The sequence below is a fragment of the Parambassis ranga genome, chromosome 13 (genome assembly GCF_900634625.1).
Source record: "Parambassis ranga chromosome 13, fParRan2.1, whole genome shotgun sequence".
NCBI classification, from domain to species: domain Eukaryota; kingdom Metazoa; phylum Chordata; class Actinopteri; family Ambassidae; genus Parambassis; species Parambassis ranga.
Window position 1 is genome coordinate 21,517,859 of NC_041033.1, and position 15,673 is coordinate 21,533,531.

At 45.8% G+C, this 15,673-nt stretch overlaps 3 protein-coding genes across 4 annotated transcripts in view; 2 read left to right on the forward strand and 1 right to left on the reverse strand.

Moving 5' to 3' along the window:
- mark4b (MAP/microtubule affinity-regulating kinase 4b) overlaps positions 1-7,623 on the forward strand; it is a 51,997-nt gene extending 44,374 nt beyond the window's left edge. Inside the window, exon 18 of the transcript XR_003671566.1 lies at positions 7,613-7,623. The gene's annotated coding sequence lies outside the window, so the exon portion shown is untranslated. The remainder of the gene's footprint in view (positions 1-7,612) is intronic.
- Positions 368-8,749, forward strand: klc3 (kinesin light chain 3). 2 transcript variants are annotated; one of them, XM_028419090.1, is made up of 14 exons: positions 368-597; positions 1,785-2,027; positions 2,114-2,179; positions 2,318-2,482; positions 3,341-3,416; positions 3,867-4,012; positions 4,099-4,181; positions 4,266-4,353; positions 4,449-4,550; positions 4,637-4,810; positions 4,890-4,989; positions 5,419-5,593; positions 7,541-7,607; positions 7,697-8,749. In XM_028419090.1, the coding sequence occupies exons 2-14, from the start codon at positions 1,818-1,820 to the stop codon at positions 7,778-7,780; spliced, it is 1,536 nt and encodes a 511-aa protein (XP_028274891.1). In that variant the 5' UTR covers positions 368-597; positions 1,785-1,817; the 3' UTR covers positions 7,781-8,749. The 2 variants fall into 2 exon arrangements, with proteins under 2 accessions (XP_028274891.1, XP_028274892.1); XM_028419091.1 differs by lacking the exon at positions 368-597 and having other exon boundaries at positions 1,902-2,035.
- Positions 8,750-8,879: 130 nt separating this feature from the next.
- ercc2 (excision repair cross-complementation group 2) lies at positions 8,880-14,701 on the reverse strand. The gene is made up of 22 exons (XM_028419085.1): positions 14,545-14,701; positions 14,160-14,259; positions 13,866-14,006; positions 13,659-13,772; positions 13,435-13,551; positions 12,980-13,096; positions 12,722-12,845; positions 12,536-12,632; positions 12,161-12,294; positions 11,863-12,031; positions 11,596-11,714; positions 11,448-11,517; positions 11,249-11,318; positions 10,949-11,050; positions 10,811-10,874; positions 10,617-10,738; positions 10,455-10,547; positions 10,298-10,370; positions 10,106-10,176; positions 9,889-10,032; positions 9,671-9,814; positions 8,880-9,533 (listed from the first exon to the last, which is right to left on the reverse strand). The coding sequence occupies exons 1-22, from the start codon at positions 14,547-14,549 to the stop codon at positions 9,441-9,443; spliced, it is 2,283 nt and encodes a 760-aa protein (XP_028274886.1). The 5' UTR covers positions 14,550-14,701; the 3' UTR covers positions 8,880-9,440.
- Between the last annotated feature and the right edge of the window lie 972 nt (positions 14,702-15,673).

Genomic DNA, 15,673 nt, shown 5'->3' on the forward strand with positions numbered 1-15,673 from the left:
GGATTTCAGTTGACTTTGCCTTCATAATAAAAGCTTTTTTTGTTTTAATAATAAAAAAAAAACAATCAGCATTTATGACTTCGTCTACCTAAATTACACACATTTAAAATATCTATACCTAATTAAATGAATGTAGGCTATTGATCTATTTAGTTAATTGCATTCTTTTTGGGCAGCATACCTCAACGACCACGGACTAAAATGAATAAAACATTTTAAAAAAATAAATAAATAAATAAATACATGTTTTAAGTTTACAAAAAACGACGTTATCATCATATCTTATTATTAGTTTTGTTATTGCTTCCGCATAATTAAGACTTTTACTTTGAAGTTGAGAAGCGGAAGTAGCAGTCGGGCCGCTGCTAGCTTGATGCTAATGTCTGTGATGAGAGCCGAGGAGGCGGCAGGTGAATGATTTGCAGCCTCCAGTTTTTCACCGTCACACCTGTTCCACACCAAACAAACTCTGAGAGAAATGTTTGGTGGTGACCGGCAGCTTCTGCCTCACTAATAAAATAAAAACAACAACACTCCTTTAACAGCTCAGAGTGGGAGGAAGGAGCAAACCACGCCGCCGGAGCCTGGACTTAGCAGGTAGGCTAAAAATAACTTTGTGTTGATGTGGATCTGAAGTGAAGCCCGGGTGTGTGTTTTACATCGTGTGGTGCTGCAGGTTAATCAGCCGCTCATGTTTTTTTTTTAGCTACAGCAGCCGGAGATGTTTCCATGTCAGTCACAGCGGACACGTTTGATTTATTTCAAAAATAATGACTGAAACGTGTCTTGCTGTGACGCAGTTGTCGTTACCAGAGCAGAGAGGTTTGTGTTGGCTTTAAATGACCGTAAAGAAACATTATTCCTGACATGAGGAGCGGACTGAGGCCTGTTGCGCCGCCCACAGTAAACAAAGCACATAGAGTGTGTGTGTGTGTGTGTGTGTGTGTGTGTGTGTGTACCTTATAAATATAGATAAAACACAAATATCGATAATACTCAGGCTCAGCTGTGTGTGGTTGTTATCAGTGTGTCTGAGGCGGACAGATGGACACACACATGTTTCAGTGATCTGCACATTGCGGATTATAATTAATGTGAAAGCCCCCACACAGCCATGTTGTGTCTCCCCCCGGTTCATCTTTTAAATCAGTTTTAATGATCTGTGCTTCTTTCTTTTGGCTTCACTTCTCTTTCTGATACTTCTGTGCTCTCTCTCTCTTTGTGGCTCCTGGATGTTGCTCTGTGGACATTTTTAAACTCCTTTGAGTGATTTGTTTTTTGTCATCCTTTTTATTCCATATATTCACTTGAAGTTTCATTCATTTGAAGTTTTTGTGATCATTTAGTTGCTTGGTCTCACTTTGTATTTGTTCTGTTCACATTTTAACATTTGGTTATATTTGTTCTTTTTGTTGTAGTTCTATTGTATATCATAGAAATCCTATATATTTTAGGATATTTTAGGTTTGAGGTGTATTTTCTGTGCGTCAGTGTGTCTGTTCCTGGTCAGTTCATTGTCCTGTAAAAAAAAAAAAAACCAACAAACACATTTCATTCACAGTTTTTTCTCACAAATATAAAACTCCTGATTTATGTGATTTTCTTATAACAGGTTAGAGAGGAAGCTTCAGCATGTTATTGCTGATCTGTAACTTTTGCATTTGGTTCCACATCTCTCTGCTCAGACCAGAGAAAACATCGAAACATATTTTTGAGTTTCACTTCCTGGTTTTACTTTATGTTTGAAATGAATTTAATCAGTGAAGTTGACATGTCGTTCTCAGGTCTGTGAGAGGAGGAACCTCAGATCGGGAGCCATGTTGTCGGCAGAGGAGATCCTGTGCAACACGCAGCAGGTGATCGCCGGCCTGGAGGCGCTGAGAGGGGAGAACCGCAGCCTGCTGGAGAGCCTGCAGGAGGCGACGGAAAACCGGCCGGTGTCAGAGAGTGGCAGCGTGGAGCAGGAGAAGAGTGGCATCATTCAGCAGTCTCTGGAGAGGATAGAGCTGGGTCTGAGTGAGGCACAGGTGTGCACGTGAGTTTAATGTTTATAACTGGAATTACTGAGCAAGAAAAGCTAAATCCTTCATGTCGTTTTAATCCTTCCCTCCAGGTGATGATGGCGTTGTCAGCTCACCTCGGTTCACTGGAGGCTGAGAAACAAAAGCTGCGAGCTCAGGTGAGATTCTCTTCTTGTGTTCCACCTTCAAGTGTTTCGTCTCATTCCTTCTCTTTGTCATTATCTTACATTTTCTTCTTTTTCCTCTCACATCCTTCCCTGTGACCTCCCCCACCTCTTTGTCTGCCTCCTCCACAGGTGCGTCGCCTCTGCCAGGAGAACCAGTGGTTGAGGGACGAGCTGGCTGGTGCTCAGCAGCGGTTGCAGGAAAGGGAGCAAGAGGTGGTCACCCTGGAGGAGCAGAACAGGCACCTGCAGTTCATGTCGTCCATACGCAAATACGACCAGGAAGAGCCGCCACTGGTGAGGACAAACCACGTACAAACGTGTTTATGTGTAGAGTTTACTGCTGAGAAACGGTCTGAACCGATCAGTACAAGTGTCTCGAATCAGGGTGCGTGTTTTGTTCGGCTCAGGACATATACATGTACTTTTCAATGTCTTCACTCCGTGGTCTGTCTCAACCTCTTAGCTTAGAAGACGCTTTAGTGCTGCGTTTAAAAGAATAAAGTCTGCTGCAGATGCATCAGAGGAGCGGATCTCTGTAGTTAGCTGCTCAAATGGAGCAACAAAAGACATCGCAGACATGTTGACCCTTCCAGGCAAATGGAAAAATGCACTTTTGGGCCATTTTTGGCAGAATATTCGGTGCATCCCTACAAAATAACTCGACAATGTAAACTGAACTGAACCGAAAACCATGATACAAACCGAACCATGGATTTTGTGAACCGCTCCACCCCCACTTATGACCTAGGTGGGTCATTTTGTGTGGATGAAGACAGACCAGGCTGACGTTTAAAGGGACTCAGTAACTGTGCAGTAATTATAGTTTGAGCCGAGGATGTACAGCTGACACATCATCACCTCAGAAAGCGGTTACTGCTCATGTGTTAGTAAACGGTTGCTCTTTGACCTCTGCTTTAGTCTCAGCTCCAGAGGGAAACATCTGGCTCCTTGTCTGCTAAATATTCACTTTCTTTGCCAGTTAGATGTTAACTTTGCTGCAGGAGAAGGATGTTTGGTAGATGTAAAAGGGCACCAAAACTCACCCTCAAAGTACACATGCTGGAAAAAAACAAGTTAAACAACAAGGAATTTAACAAATAATGTTGAGGTGATCGGTTATTTAGGGATATTAAAATCATTTCTTTTTTTCAGGATGATAAAGATGCTTCCTCCAACAAAGAGTCTCTGGATGACCTGTTTCCTGCTGAGGATGAGGAGCAGTCACAGAGTAAGGCTCTGCTCTGCTGTATAATCATGTGGAGGTTTTTTTATTAGGATCTCTGTCAGTCTGTGAGCTCCACAGTTACCTTGATGTAGGTAAAAGAAGTTTAAAATCACCTGAAACTAATAGACACTGGTGACCTGGTCTTTTAATTTCTGCACAGCTCAAAATTATGTGTATGTTTACACATTCATTTTATGTTTTTGTAACTGATGCTGCAGTCTGAGTTTCAGTCTTCATTCAGCAGAGACAGTCCTGCTGCTGCTTGTGATATTTTAGTGACTCTTGACACACAATAGACATATTTCAAGCTCTGATGTCACATTTTGAGCATCGCAGACCGTACATGGCAGACCATTACAGAACCAGCTGCAGTATAAAATAAAAAATGAACTGAGCTGTTGCTCATTTGACAAAAACAAACTTGTTTACATTTGTGTGTTTATTACTTTTCAGTGTCTCAGCCTCATCACAGCAGCGCAGCAGCCGCAGCCCAGCAGGGCGGCTACGAGATTCCCGCCCGCCTTCGTACACTCCACAACCTGGTCATCCAGTACGCCTCGCAGGGGCGGTACGAAGTCGCTGTTCCGCTCTGCAAACAGGTGAGGTGGGCTCACCCCCCTTAGTACACTTACTCACTCAAACAAAGTCAGGTTATATTTTCTTTAACGGATCTGATCATCAACAGGCTTTGGAAGACCTGGAGAAGTCCTCAGGCCACACCCACCCAGATGTAGCCACCATGCTGAACATACTGGCGCTGGTGTACAGGTGACTCCAGTTACTATGGTGACAAAGGGGCTGAAGGTGCCTTGTATTTAAAACGTGTGAATAGTGTGTGTGTGTCCTCTGCAGAGATCAGAACAAATACAAAGAAGCAGCAAATCTGCTGAACGACGCGCTGGCGATCAGAGAGAAAACGCTCGGAATGGATCATCCAGCTGTGAGTTCTTCTTTATTCCAGCTGCAGCGTCGCATGTCTGGACAGAATGTTGTGTCTCACCACTGAGACTAAAAACCAAAGCTTGCTTTGTGCAGGTTGCTGCCACACTCAACAACCTCGCAGTGCTTTATGGGAAAAGAGGAAAATACAAGGAAGCAGAGCCACTTTGTAAAAGAGCCCTGGAGATCAGAGAGAAAGTGAGAAAACACAGATTTATATTCCTGCACTGTGAACATTGATGCTGGAAGAATAATGTGTCGGTGTGTTTTTCATGTCTCATCAGGTTCTCGGTACAGACCATCCAGATGTGGCCAAGCAGCTGAACAACCTGGCTCTGCTGTGTCAGAACCAGGGGAAGTACCAGGAAGTGGAGGAGTACTACGAGCGTGCTCTGCACATCTACCAGAGCAAACTGGGACCAGACGACGCCAACGTGGCCAAAACCAAGAACAACCTGGTGAGAGGAAGGCCCTGATTCTATACTCTGACTCCTCCGTGTCTTCACTGAACAGTGTTTATGCTTCTCTGTCTCACAGGCATCATGTTACCTTAAACAGGGGAAATACAGACAGGCCGAGGCTCTTTACAAAGAGATCCTGACCAGAGCGCATGAAAAGGAGTTTGGATCTGTGGAAGGTACAGATTTTATTACCGTCTGTATGTTCTCATAGATTTAGGATCCAAATCTTCCATCCTTCTCCTTCTGACACTTGTTATGTTGATTTTCTTGTAGCCACAATTAGCCATAGATACATAAATATAGACAGACATACTTTGTTCCCACAATAATTGTTACGATTAACACTGATGCTGAATTAGCTAGAGAAATAAATTGTGAATTTATTCAGACGTTTTAAATTATAGCCTCACTTTAAGCTACAAATGAATAAAATCTGCGTTTAAAAGTAGGATTTCATGGATGGATGGAAAGTTATGAATACTTAGCACTCACATACCTGCGGCCCTGAGCCACAGACTGTTATAAAATTATCACTTCAGCCTGGCAGAGACTTGAATGTATTTGAGAGTGTTTGCTGTTTCCACACGTTTTCTGTTGTTGTCCAGGTGACGGCCGTCCCAGCTGGTCCAGCGCAGAGGACGGCGGTTACAGGCAGGACAGTAACCTGAGGCGCAGCGGCTCCTTTACCAAACTCAGAGAGTCGATACGCCGAAGCAGCGAGAAGCTGGTCCGCAAGCTAAAAGGAGTCGGAATGGAGGAAACCAGCCCAAGGAATGCTGGGTAATTCTCTACCCCTCTCTCTCTCTACCTCTCTCTCCCTCTCTCTCTCCACACCTCTCTACCTCTCTCTCTCCCTCTCTCTCCACACCTCTCTACCTCTCTCTCCACACCTCTCTCTCTCCCTCTACACCTCTCTACCTCTCTCTCCCTCTCTCTCCACACCTCTCTACCTCTCTCTCTCCCTCTACACCTCTCTACCTCTCTCTCCCTCCCTCTACACCTCTCTACCTCTCTCTCTCTCTCCACACCTCTCTACCTCTCTCCCTCTCTCCCTCTACACCTCTCTCCCTCTCTCTCTCCACACCTCTCTACCTCTCTCCCTCTCTCCCTCTACACCTCTCTCCCTCTCTCTCTCCACACCCTCCCTCTCTCTCCACACCTCTCTACCTCTCTCTCCACACCTCTCTACCTCTCTCTCCACACCTCTCTACCTCTCTCCCTCTCTCTCTCTACACCCTCCCTCTCTCTCTCCACACCTCTCTACCTCTCTCTCTACCTCTCTCTCTACCTCTCTCTCCACACCTCTCTCTCTCCCTCTACACCTCTCTACCTCTCTCTCCCTCCCTCTACACCTCTCTACCTCTCTCTCTCTCTCCACACCTCTCTACCTCTCTCTCTCTCTCCACACCTCTCTACCTCTCTCTCTCCCTCTCTCTCCACACCTCTCTACCTCTCTCCCTCTCTCCCTCTACACCTCTCTCCCTCTCTCTCTCCACACCTCTCTACCTCTCTCCCTCTCTCCCTCTCTCTCTCCACACCCTCCCTCTCTCTCCACACCTCTCTACCTCTCTCTCCACCTCTCTCTCCACACCTCTCTACCTCTCTCTCCACACCTCTCTACCTCTCTCCCTCTCTCTCTCTACACCCTCCCTCTCTCTCTCCACACCTCTCTACCTCTCTCCCTCTCTCTCTCCACACCTCTCTACCTCTCTCTCTCCACACCTCTCTCCCTCTCTACACCTCTCTCTCTCCACACCTCTCTACCGCTCTCTCCCCCTCTCTCTCTCCACACCTCTCTACCTCTCTCTCCACACCTCTCTACCTCTCTCCCTCTCTCTCTCTACCTCTCTCCCTCTCTCTCTCCACACCTCTCTACCTCTCTCTCTCCACACCTCTCTCCCTCTCTACACCTCTCTCTCTCCACACCTCTCTCCCTCTCTACACCTCTCTCTCTCCACACCTCTCTCCCTCTCTCTCCACACCTCTCTACCTCTCTCTCTCCCTCTACACCTCTCTACCTCTCTCCACACCTCTCTACCTCTCTCTCCACACCTCTCTACCTCTCTCCCTCTACACCTCTCTCCCTCTCTCTCTCCACACCTCTCTACCTCTCTCCCTCTCTCCCTCTACACCTCTCTCCCTCTCTCTCTCCACACCCTCCCTCTCTCTCCACACCTCTCTACCTCTCTCTCCACACCTCTCTACCTCTCTCTCTCTCTCTCTCTACACCCTCCCTCTCTCTCTCCACACCTCTCTACCTCTCTCCCTCTCTCTCTCCACACCTCTCTACCTCTCTCTCTCCACACCTCTCTACCTCTCTCTCTCCCTCTCTCTCCACACCCCTCTCTCCCTCTCTCTCTACACCTCTCTCTCTCCACACCTCTCTACCTCCACCTCTCTCTCTCCACACCTCTACCGCTCTCTCCCTCTCTCTACCTCCACCTCTCTCTCTCTCCACACCTCTCTACCGCTCTCTCCCTCTCTCTACCTCCACACCTCTCTACCGCTCTCTCCCTCTCTCTACCTCCACCTCTCTCTCTCTCCACACCTCTCTACCGCTCTCTACCTCCACCTCTCTCCCTCTCTCTCTCCACACCTCTCTACCGCTCTCTCCCTCTCTCTACCTCCACCTCTCTCTCTCTCCACACCTCTCTCCTATTACTTCAGTAATCGTTGCAGCCCTACTGTGTTGTGCAGTATTAAACCACCTTGTCGTATTTCTTTCAGAATGAAGCGAGCGAACTCTCTGAATGTGCTGAATGTTGGAGCCAGAGAGAGTCAGGACGGTGGCCAGGTGAGCACAGAGCCCAGAGACATTAGTGTCAAAAACAGGATGACAAAGATAACATATTAACACCCACTCTGTGTGTGTTTGTTCCACAGTCAGGTCAGTGGACAAATATGAGAGGCCTGAGCTCCAGCACGCAGAGTCTGACAAGACGAGGTTCACTCGGTGGGACCAGCTAACACACACACACACACACACCCTGAAAGATAACTGTTTTTAATCTAAACAATTGGAATTGTGAGTCGTATTGATTAACATATCGCACTTCAACATTTCCTTCCTGGTCACTTGAAATATTAATATTCTATCATTCCTGGTTTCATTAATTCCTGTTTACGTTTAAGTTTACGTCCTGTTTAAGTTAACTTTAGATTACTGAAAAGTAAAAAAACATCACGCTTGTGTTCTCTAAAATAAATTATTATTGAAGTTCTCATATGTGAGGCAGGAGGTAAGTTTAGGAGAAGCTACGCTATTATGTGATGAAGGTATTTTGCCTTTAAGGTCAAAACCAATTATAAACACAGATGTGTTTTTGGACCACGGACCTGTTCTGACATTCCACATGGAGACAATCAGGAACAAAAACACAACACCAGCTCTGCAGACGCACGTCAGACTTTAAAGTTCTTAAAGATGAAGAATATTTTTGCACATTGAATGTATCAGTCTGTCAAACACTAAGCACTAAATCATCAATCTCTACTAGATTAAACTTTTAATAGTAGATTTGTGCTGATTTTAATTTAACTAGCTGCTGCACAAATCAAGATGTCTTTCATGTTACGCGCAGGAAAACTATAACTTACATACATCCTCTCTGTAACTCAGGAATGTACGAGTAAAGAGCCACATACACACGAGAGTACCGATACTAAAAAAAAGAAAAGACATTTTATTCCACAGAACCGCATACTAAACTCTGATTTTATTTTCTCCATTGTGGAGAATCACTGATTGTACATTTGCTGTGGTAGAAGGCGTCACTGTTTAAAGGGCTGTTAGTTACTGTTAGTCTGTTACAAGCTTCATGACGCACATGTAAGAATGTTACATACGTTTATGTAGCGTGGACGGTTTTATTCTGCTAAAGATGAATGTTTGTATTTTATATTTGCAAACCTGAACTGAAATAAATTACAAGACGACGAATGACGCGTTGATTTACTGATTTTTTTGGGGGGGGGGTTTGTTTGTTGGAGATTTTTGTAAAGTTGTTTTTGTCACGATTTAAATAATCTCACCATCTAGAATGAAAGAAAAAAAGAACACCCGGCGTCAGATGTTAAATACAAATGTTTATCCTCCAGCTTCCTGCTTACACAGCAGATAGAACAAATGTTTAGTATAAAAGAGCTGTACAGGCAAAGCACTCCAACAGTAGTTTTATCTGTATGACAGACACTTAAAGGACCCACAGGTGGCGTCCTGACCCACTGACACTGTAACTTAACAGAAACACTGAACAGCACCACAGGTTAATAAGGAGTTTGTGCATTCCTAACGTCCATCAACGTTCTGGTCATTGTTGCAGCTGTAATATGGACTATTGTATGTCCACTACAAAATGTTAGAAAGTCTCATATTTGAAGTTTAACAGTATTTTTGGTTGTAACGAGCAGCTGTGGTGCTTCCTGTCTGATCTAAAGTACTGGATGCTGAACAGCTTGAGGTGGTGTTCTAACAGACGGCTGCACTTTAAATACTTTTATGGTACTTAATAGAAAAGAACTCCTTAAAATAACATTAGTTTTGACTTGGATCTAAACAGTGGGGTGACTGTAACGGCAGGCGACTGTGTGAACGGGCGTCGTTGTGGTGATGCAGTGTACGTCACCTTCAGGTCTGATGAGCGATCTGTGTGATTTTCTTCAGCATTTCCTCTGACTGGAGCTGCTCCAGGGTCAGCAGAGACAGACCCAGCTGGTCCTCCTGCAGAGACATGAAGGGAAATCTTTAATCTGTGTTTCTTTACAGGGCGGCAGCAGCAGGTGAGGTCATGTCTGATGATGTCCTCTCTGTTGAGCAGATAGCAGTCATTCTGTGGTGGCAGTGTGTGGTGTTTTTACCTGTCTGAAGGGCTGAGCCATCTGTCGCAGGAAGTGCTTGGAGAGCTGCACGGCCTCGTCCACGGTGAGGTTCAAACTGCCATCGTTGATGTGCTCCTGAATCCAGCGAGGGAGCTTCCCGCGCTTGTCGGCCCGGGCGTAACGCTGCAGAGCGCAGAGGCAGTTAATACTACAACTCGTTTGTATTAGCAGGATCAGAGTAAAAAGATGACACGCACCTTGTCAGCAAAGATCATGAGTCCGTAGTCGGTCTTGCCTCTGATGGCTCTGCCCACACACTGAGCTGCATGCCGCATGGCGTCAAATGTCAGGAAGTCATTCTCTCTGATCTGAAACTGGTCCCGAAGGTACTCCAGCCGAGCCTGCGCCATGAGAAATATTCATGAAGCAACTGTTCGTATAAACAGCTGTACGATTACAAAAGCTCATTCTCACCTTCAGGATGCGGCTCTGCGTGTAAACGTAAGGCACTCCGAACATGACGACCGCTCGGCCGAAGTGGTGCACTGAGGAAACAACAGAACCAGTTCATAAAATCTCTGCAGTCTTGTTGTATGTGTATAACTTTATCTAAAGGTTTGATTCCTTTATGTTGCTGCAGATAATCTGAGCAAAATGATGATTTACCGAAATCTATTCCTTCAGAAACTTTTCCTCTGGCCACAGACAGGAGGATGGCTCCTCTGCCGTTATCACATGCCTGAAGGGCAGAGACAGAGGGGTCAGAGGTCACAATGAAAACTTGATATAAGAGTCACAGGAAGAGCAGGAGCCTCTCTCTGACCTCCTGGTATTTCTCCAGCGCCATGCTCGTCTCTGCAGCGTCCGGCGTCTCGATGAAGATCAGCTTGTTCCTCTGGATGTTCTCCAGGATCCCCTAAAAAAAAAAAAACTGTCTGGTCTGTGCTGTCAGAAGTCTAACGATTGTTAACACGCACACACTGACCTGTTCATACCACGACGCCACGATGTTCTCCATGTAGACGTAGCTGGTGAAGAATGCCACAATCCCATCAGGAACAATGGCGGACATCTCCAGGAGAAGGTTACCATAGTTACGAATCACAGCTGGGGTAAAGAAACAAAAGAAAAATCAAAACCTGTTATATTAAAAAAAAAAAACAAGACATTTCTACTCACCAAAGTCTTCTCTAGTCTCAAACTTGGAGCTCAGGGCCACCTGGTCATTTCCTCTGCCGACAATCTGTCAGTGACAGATCAATAAGATGAAAGAGAATTTCACACATTTCAAGCTGTTTGTGAGTGTAAGCTACACACCAGAGGACAGAGGCAGGTCCGAGCCAGCGTCATGGTGAAGGACGCCATGGTAACAGGGCGAAAGTCCAGGATTCTAGGATAGATGTCCAGCGGAGAGAGAGTCTGAGGAAAAACCACAGCCGGACAGTCAGCGGTAAATCATGAATCTACATTTTATAAAAACTCTGCTGAAGGTGCAGGTTCAACGTTTCCTCATCATACAAGAGGAGAAAGCTGACATTCTGTAGCTGCAGTGTTTCCTGGAGCGACTCACTGTAAAATGAGCAGAGCGGGTAAAGAGGAGGTATAAAGGTAACAAACCCCTGAGGTGATGATGACCGACTGAAACCTCTGAAAAACTGGTTTGATGGCTATAGACGGGTCCATGCAGCTGAAAAACAGATCAGGACACACACACACGTTAACATGCAGCTCACAAAACACACACAGGTTTAATCAGGGAGAGTCTAAAGAAAGAAATAATGATCAGGGATCAGAAACACTGTCACTTCAGACTGACCTGAAGTGCAGCACCGGGTTGGCGATGGTTGGAGTTCTGTCCTCAAAGGGCTCGATAATGATTGTAAAACCTGTGCAGAGGAAAGGGCAGATGTGTGGTCAGTGTCAGGCGGGATTTTCCTTCAAGATGTAGAGCGGCGGTCGAGGACCTTGGCTGTAGGTGCTGACGAGCGTGGCAAAGTTGGAGATGAGAGTAACAGCTGAGAAGTCTGCGATGTCGGCGATCTCCAGAGTTCGCAGCAAAGACTGCAGCCGCTCCGCACAAAACCTGCAGAGGAAGACGGCGAACAACACAAAGCGGAATAAAGACGTGACAAGTGGAGTGAAAGAATGCAGGCAGGACGAGCTGCCACCTGCTGAAGAAGCCTCTCTGTCAGCAGATCGTGGTCGTCTGGAGGATTCCAGCAGGATCTCACCTGAGGGGCTTGCGGTCGATGCAGACCTTCTCAAAGATGTCTTTGAGGAACTGCGGCGCGCTCTCCTGCACGACGTGTTGGACCCTCAGACGAGACTTCAGATACTCCAGGAAACGTTTTAGGAAACCAACAAAGTGCTCCGCTGTGCGGATAGAACCTGGGACGGCCTCTGCCCGAAAGAGAGAAACAGTGGACGTCATGGAGGCTCAGTTTGTGTTTCTGTCTCAGGTCATGACCACAGAAGATTAGGTACGTCCATGAATAAATATTTTTCTACATGTTTGGACCTTATCATTACCTCGAAGGATTTCATCAGGTAACACTGGGTTTGCGAGGTAGATGTCCGTCTCCCTGGCGACGTTGGCTTCCTTCAGCCCCTCCACCAATCGTCTGTACTCCTGCTTTAGTTTAGCAGCGTCTGTCTCTTTTATCCTATCAGAGAGCAGACAGACGATGAGAGGCGTCACACTGAAACAGCTCCATGACTGGAACTTTCTTGTTCCCTGAAGGTCTGACTGATAACAATGGAAATCAATTAAATGTTGTGATTTCCTGTCACATGTCCGGAAGAGAAGAAGAGGCCATTTTGTCTGCTACTTGTAACACACTGTCCTCACAGTCTCAATGAACTGATAAAATATGTATGTTGCACCCTGTGCGTGTGTCACCCTACTTGTGTATGGTGTTCTGGAGCGTGTCCACGTTGTTCTGGCAGCGGTCCAGCGTCCGCCTGGTGATGTTCACACTCATGGAGTCGATGCACACGTTGTCTGCAGACAGAGAGGGAGGGACACAGAGTGAAAATCTATCAGTGAAGAATACATATAAATACATTCTGAGACTTTTAAGATAAACTCACCGATATTATGAGCCTCATCGAACACCACCACAGACTTCTTGGCCAACTCTTTAGACACCAGGTCAGCGATCTTGGGGTCCAACAGGTAGTGGTAGCTGTACACCACAATGTTGGCGTGCAGAATCTGAGAGGACAGGACCGAGAACATAAAGAACCGGTAATGTTACTCAGTAAAACGTGACTGTGGGAAGGTTAGAAGACATGTAAACACGTTCATATTTCCTGTTTGTGGTGCAGAGGCATGCCATGGTAACATACGGAGTAGCGGGCCAGATAGTATGGACACCAGCCCTTCCTCCTGCCAAAGTCCTTCAGGTCATCCAGGTTGTAGATGCCAGCAGGAAGAGGAACCTGTCGACCGACCGCATCAAACTCCTGCAACACACACCAGAGCCATGAGTGCTGAGAGTCTCACTGCAGCTGAGGTCGCTCAGACAGCAGACACCGGCTCCAGCCTGCAGTCACAGCTGCTTTCCATTGTTTGGTTTGACCTAGTTAGACTCCTCACAGAGAGGTAACACAGCATCATGTAGAGGATCGATTTCAGTGTTCAGGTGCACTTTGTCCACTCAAATGTGAGGTAATTCTAACTTTACAGCAGAAACAAACACGTTTGAAGTTTCCATGACAACTGTACAGGTGGGACTGTCTGTCCGTCTACTCCCACTCTAAATCACTTCACTCCTCAGGTGCCACCTGAGGTGACGCCTCACCTCGTAGAAGCGGCAGACGGGCTGGTTGGGGTTGCTGTGACGTTGTGCGCGGATGTAAGACGCTGTCAGGCTGTGACACTTCCCATCAACCTCCTTTCCAAAGCGCAGAGAGCTCACCTGTGTTAAGTCACACAAATGTTTGTTCCAGCCGTCAGAAAGCTGCCGCTCATCCCTCCATCATGTGTGTGTGTGTGTGTGTGAGACGTGTCAGCAGGTGTTCCTACCTCCGGGTGGATGCAGAGGTTCTTCCTGGAGGAAAGAGCCAGAGCCAAGAAGTTGTTGCTCTCTCCAGTTTCTTTGGTGTAAAACTCCATCAGCTTCCTGAGCTCCTCCACCACCTCATCAGACAGAGGGGGGGAAAAAAAAGATTCAGCTCTGAGCAGCAGGAAGGTCAGGACAGGATGAGCTGCGGTGACTGGATGTTTACTCACCTTCTCAATCTCGGGAACGGTCCTGGAGCAGTAGATCAGCTTGGTCACCTCCAAAGGAAACGCCTTCTGGTAGGCGATGATGAGAGACAGCAGCGAGATTGTCTTTCCTGTTCCTGATGGCATCTCCAGGACTCCATGACCCTGAACACAAACAGGCTTAACTGAAGATGTTGTAAACAAACAACTGCAACATTAAAAAAAATCACAGCAGGTGTCCTGCTCTTCAAGCTTCACTGTGCACGATAAGGAGACTAAAGTTACATAAACAGAATGTGCACATGATCATGGCCAAACCTTAGCGTCCAGAGTCCTCTTCAGCTCCAGCATGTAGGAGTACTGCTCCGGATAAATGTAGTCATACGGAAAATACACCAGCAGACCCTCGATGTTCAGCCTGGAAGACAACAGCCATGATGCTAACGCTGCAAGCTGACTTCAATGAAACAAACATGTGACTGACGCTAATGCTAAATCGATAACTCACAAAGATAAAAAAAAAAAACAACCGTTACAAACACACGTATAGATTATATAAATAATAATAATAATAAACTCAAGATATAACGTTAGCTTCGCTCAGTTATCTTTGCATTGTTAAAACTTTCAAGCAATCAAGCTAACACTGATAGCCCTCGCGATGTTTGTTTGTTTCTCTTTTCTGCCGCAATAAAACACTCACTTCATGTTTACAACACGTTTAACGGGCTCTCCTCTTCTTGGTGAATCACTTGTGTTACTTTGAAAACGTCATTGATGAATTTAATGTGACAAAAGCCACAAAACAAAGTGCACTGCGAAAACACCGGAAGAAGATTCTACTGCTGCTGCTTCTTCTTCTACGGTTTAAATGCCTCTAAGTGCATTTGGGGGTAAAGTTACCATCAACCAGACATGACTACCACGTCCGGTTTCAACTTAAAGACCGTCTATTGAACGACTTTTGTTTGCATGGCAGTGCAGTTGGCCTTTATTTTGTGTAGTTTCATAACTGCTTTGTTACCCGACTTCTAGCGTTTATCCCCCTTTTTTAATGTATTTTGTTTTTTAGAATTTGAAAGGACTGACCGGAAGTAGTGGTATGCTAGCCTAACTGCATTAATGAGCGTTTTGCTAATTGTCTTGAGTTGCAATTCCCCAATATGACCACCAGAGGGAAGCAAGTAGCGCCAGTTAGTAAAATTAGAGTCAATGTCCACAAGCAGACAATGCTGTTTCCGGTATGTTCTTTTCAAAATATAACAACGGACGTCAGATGTCAACCACCCCACGCGTTGTAGAATTTGAAAAGACTGACCAGAAGTAGCGGTATGCTAGCCTAACTGCATTAACGAGTGTTTTGCTAATTTTTTTTGTGTTGCAATTCCTTAATATGACCACCAGAGGGAAGCAAATTCCCGTAGCGCCCGTTAGTAAAATTAGAGTCAATGTCAACAAACGGATAATGCTGTTTCCGGTATGTTCTTTTCACAATATAACAACGGACGTCAGCCGTGAATAACCTATCGCGTGGTAGAATTTGAAAGGACTGACCGGAAGTAGCGGCATGCTAGCCTAACTGCATTAACGCGCGTTTTGCCAATTTTCTTTTGTTGCAATTCCCTAAAATGACCACCAGAGGGAAGAAAATTCCCGTAGCGCCCGTTAGTAAAATTAGAGTCATATGTCCACAAACGGACAATGCTGTTTCCGGTAGGTCCTTTCAAAATATAACAACGTACGTAAGATGTCGACGAACTATCGCGTTATGAAATTAAAACAAACTAAATTATTATACTACTCCTCACAGTGAAGCAACTAAATCGGACACA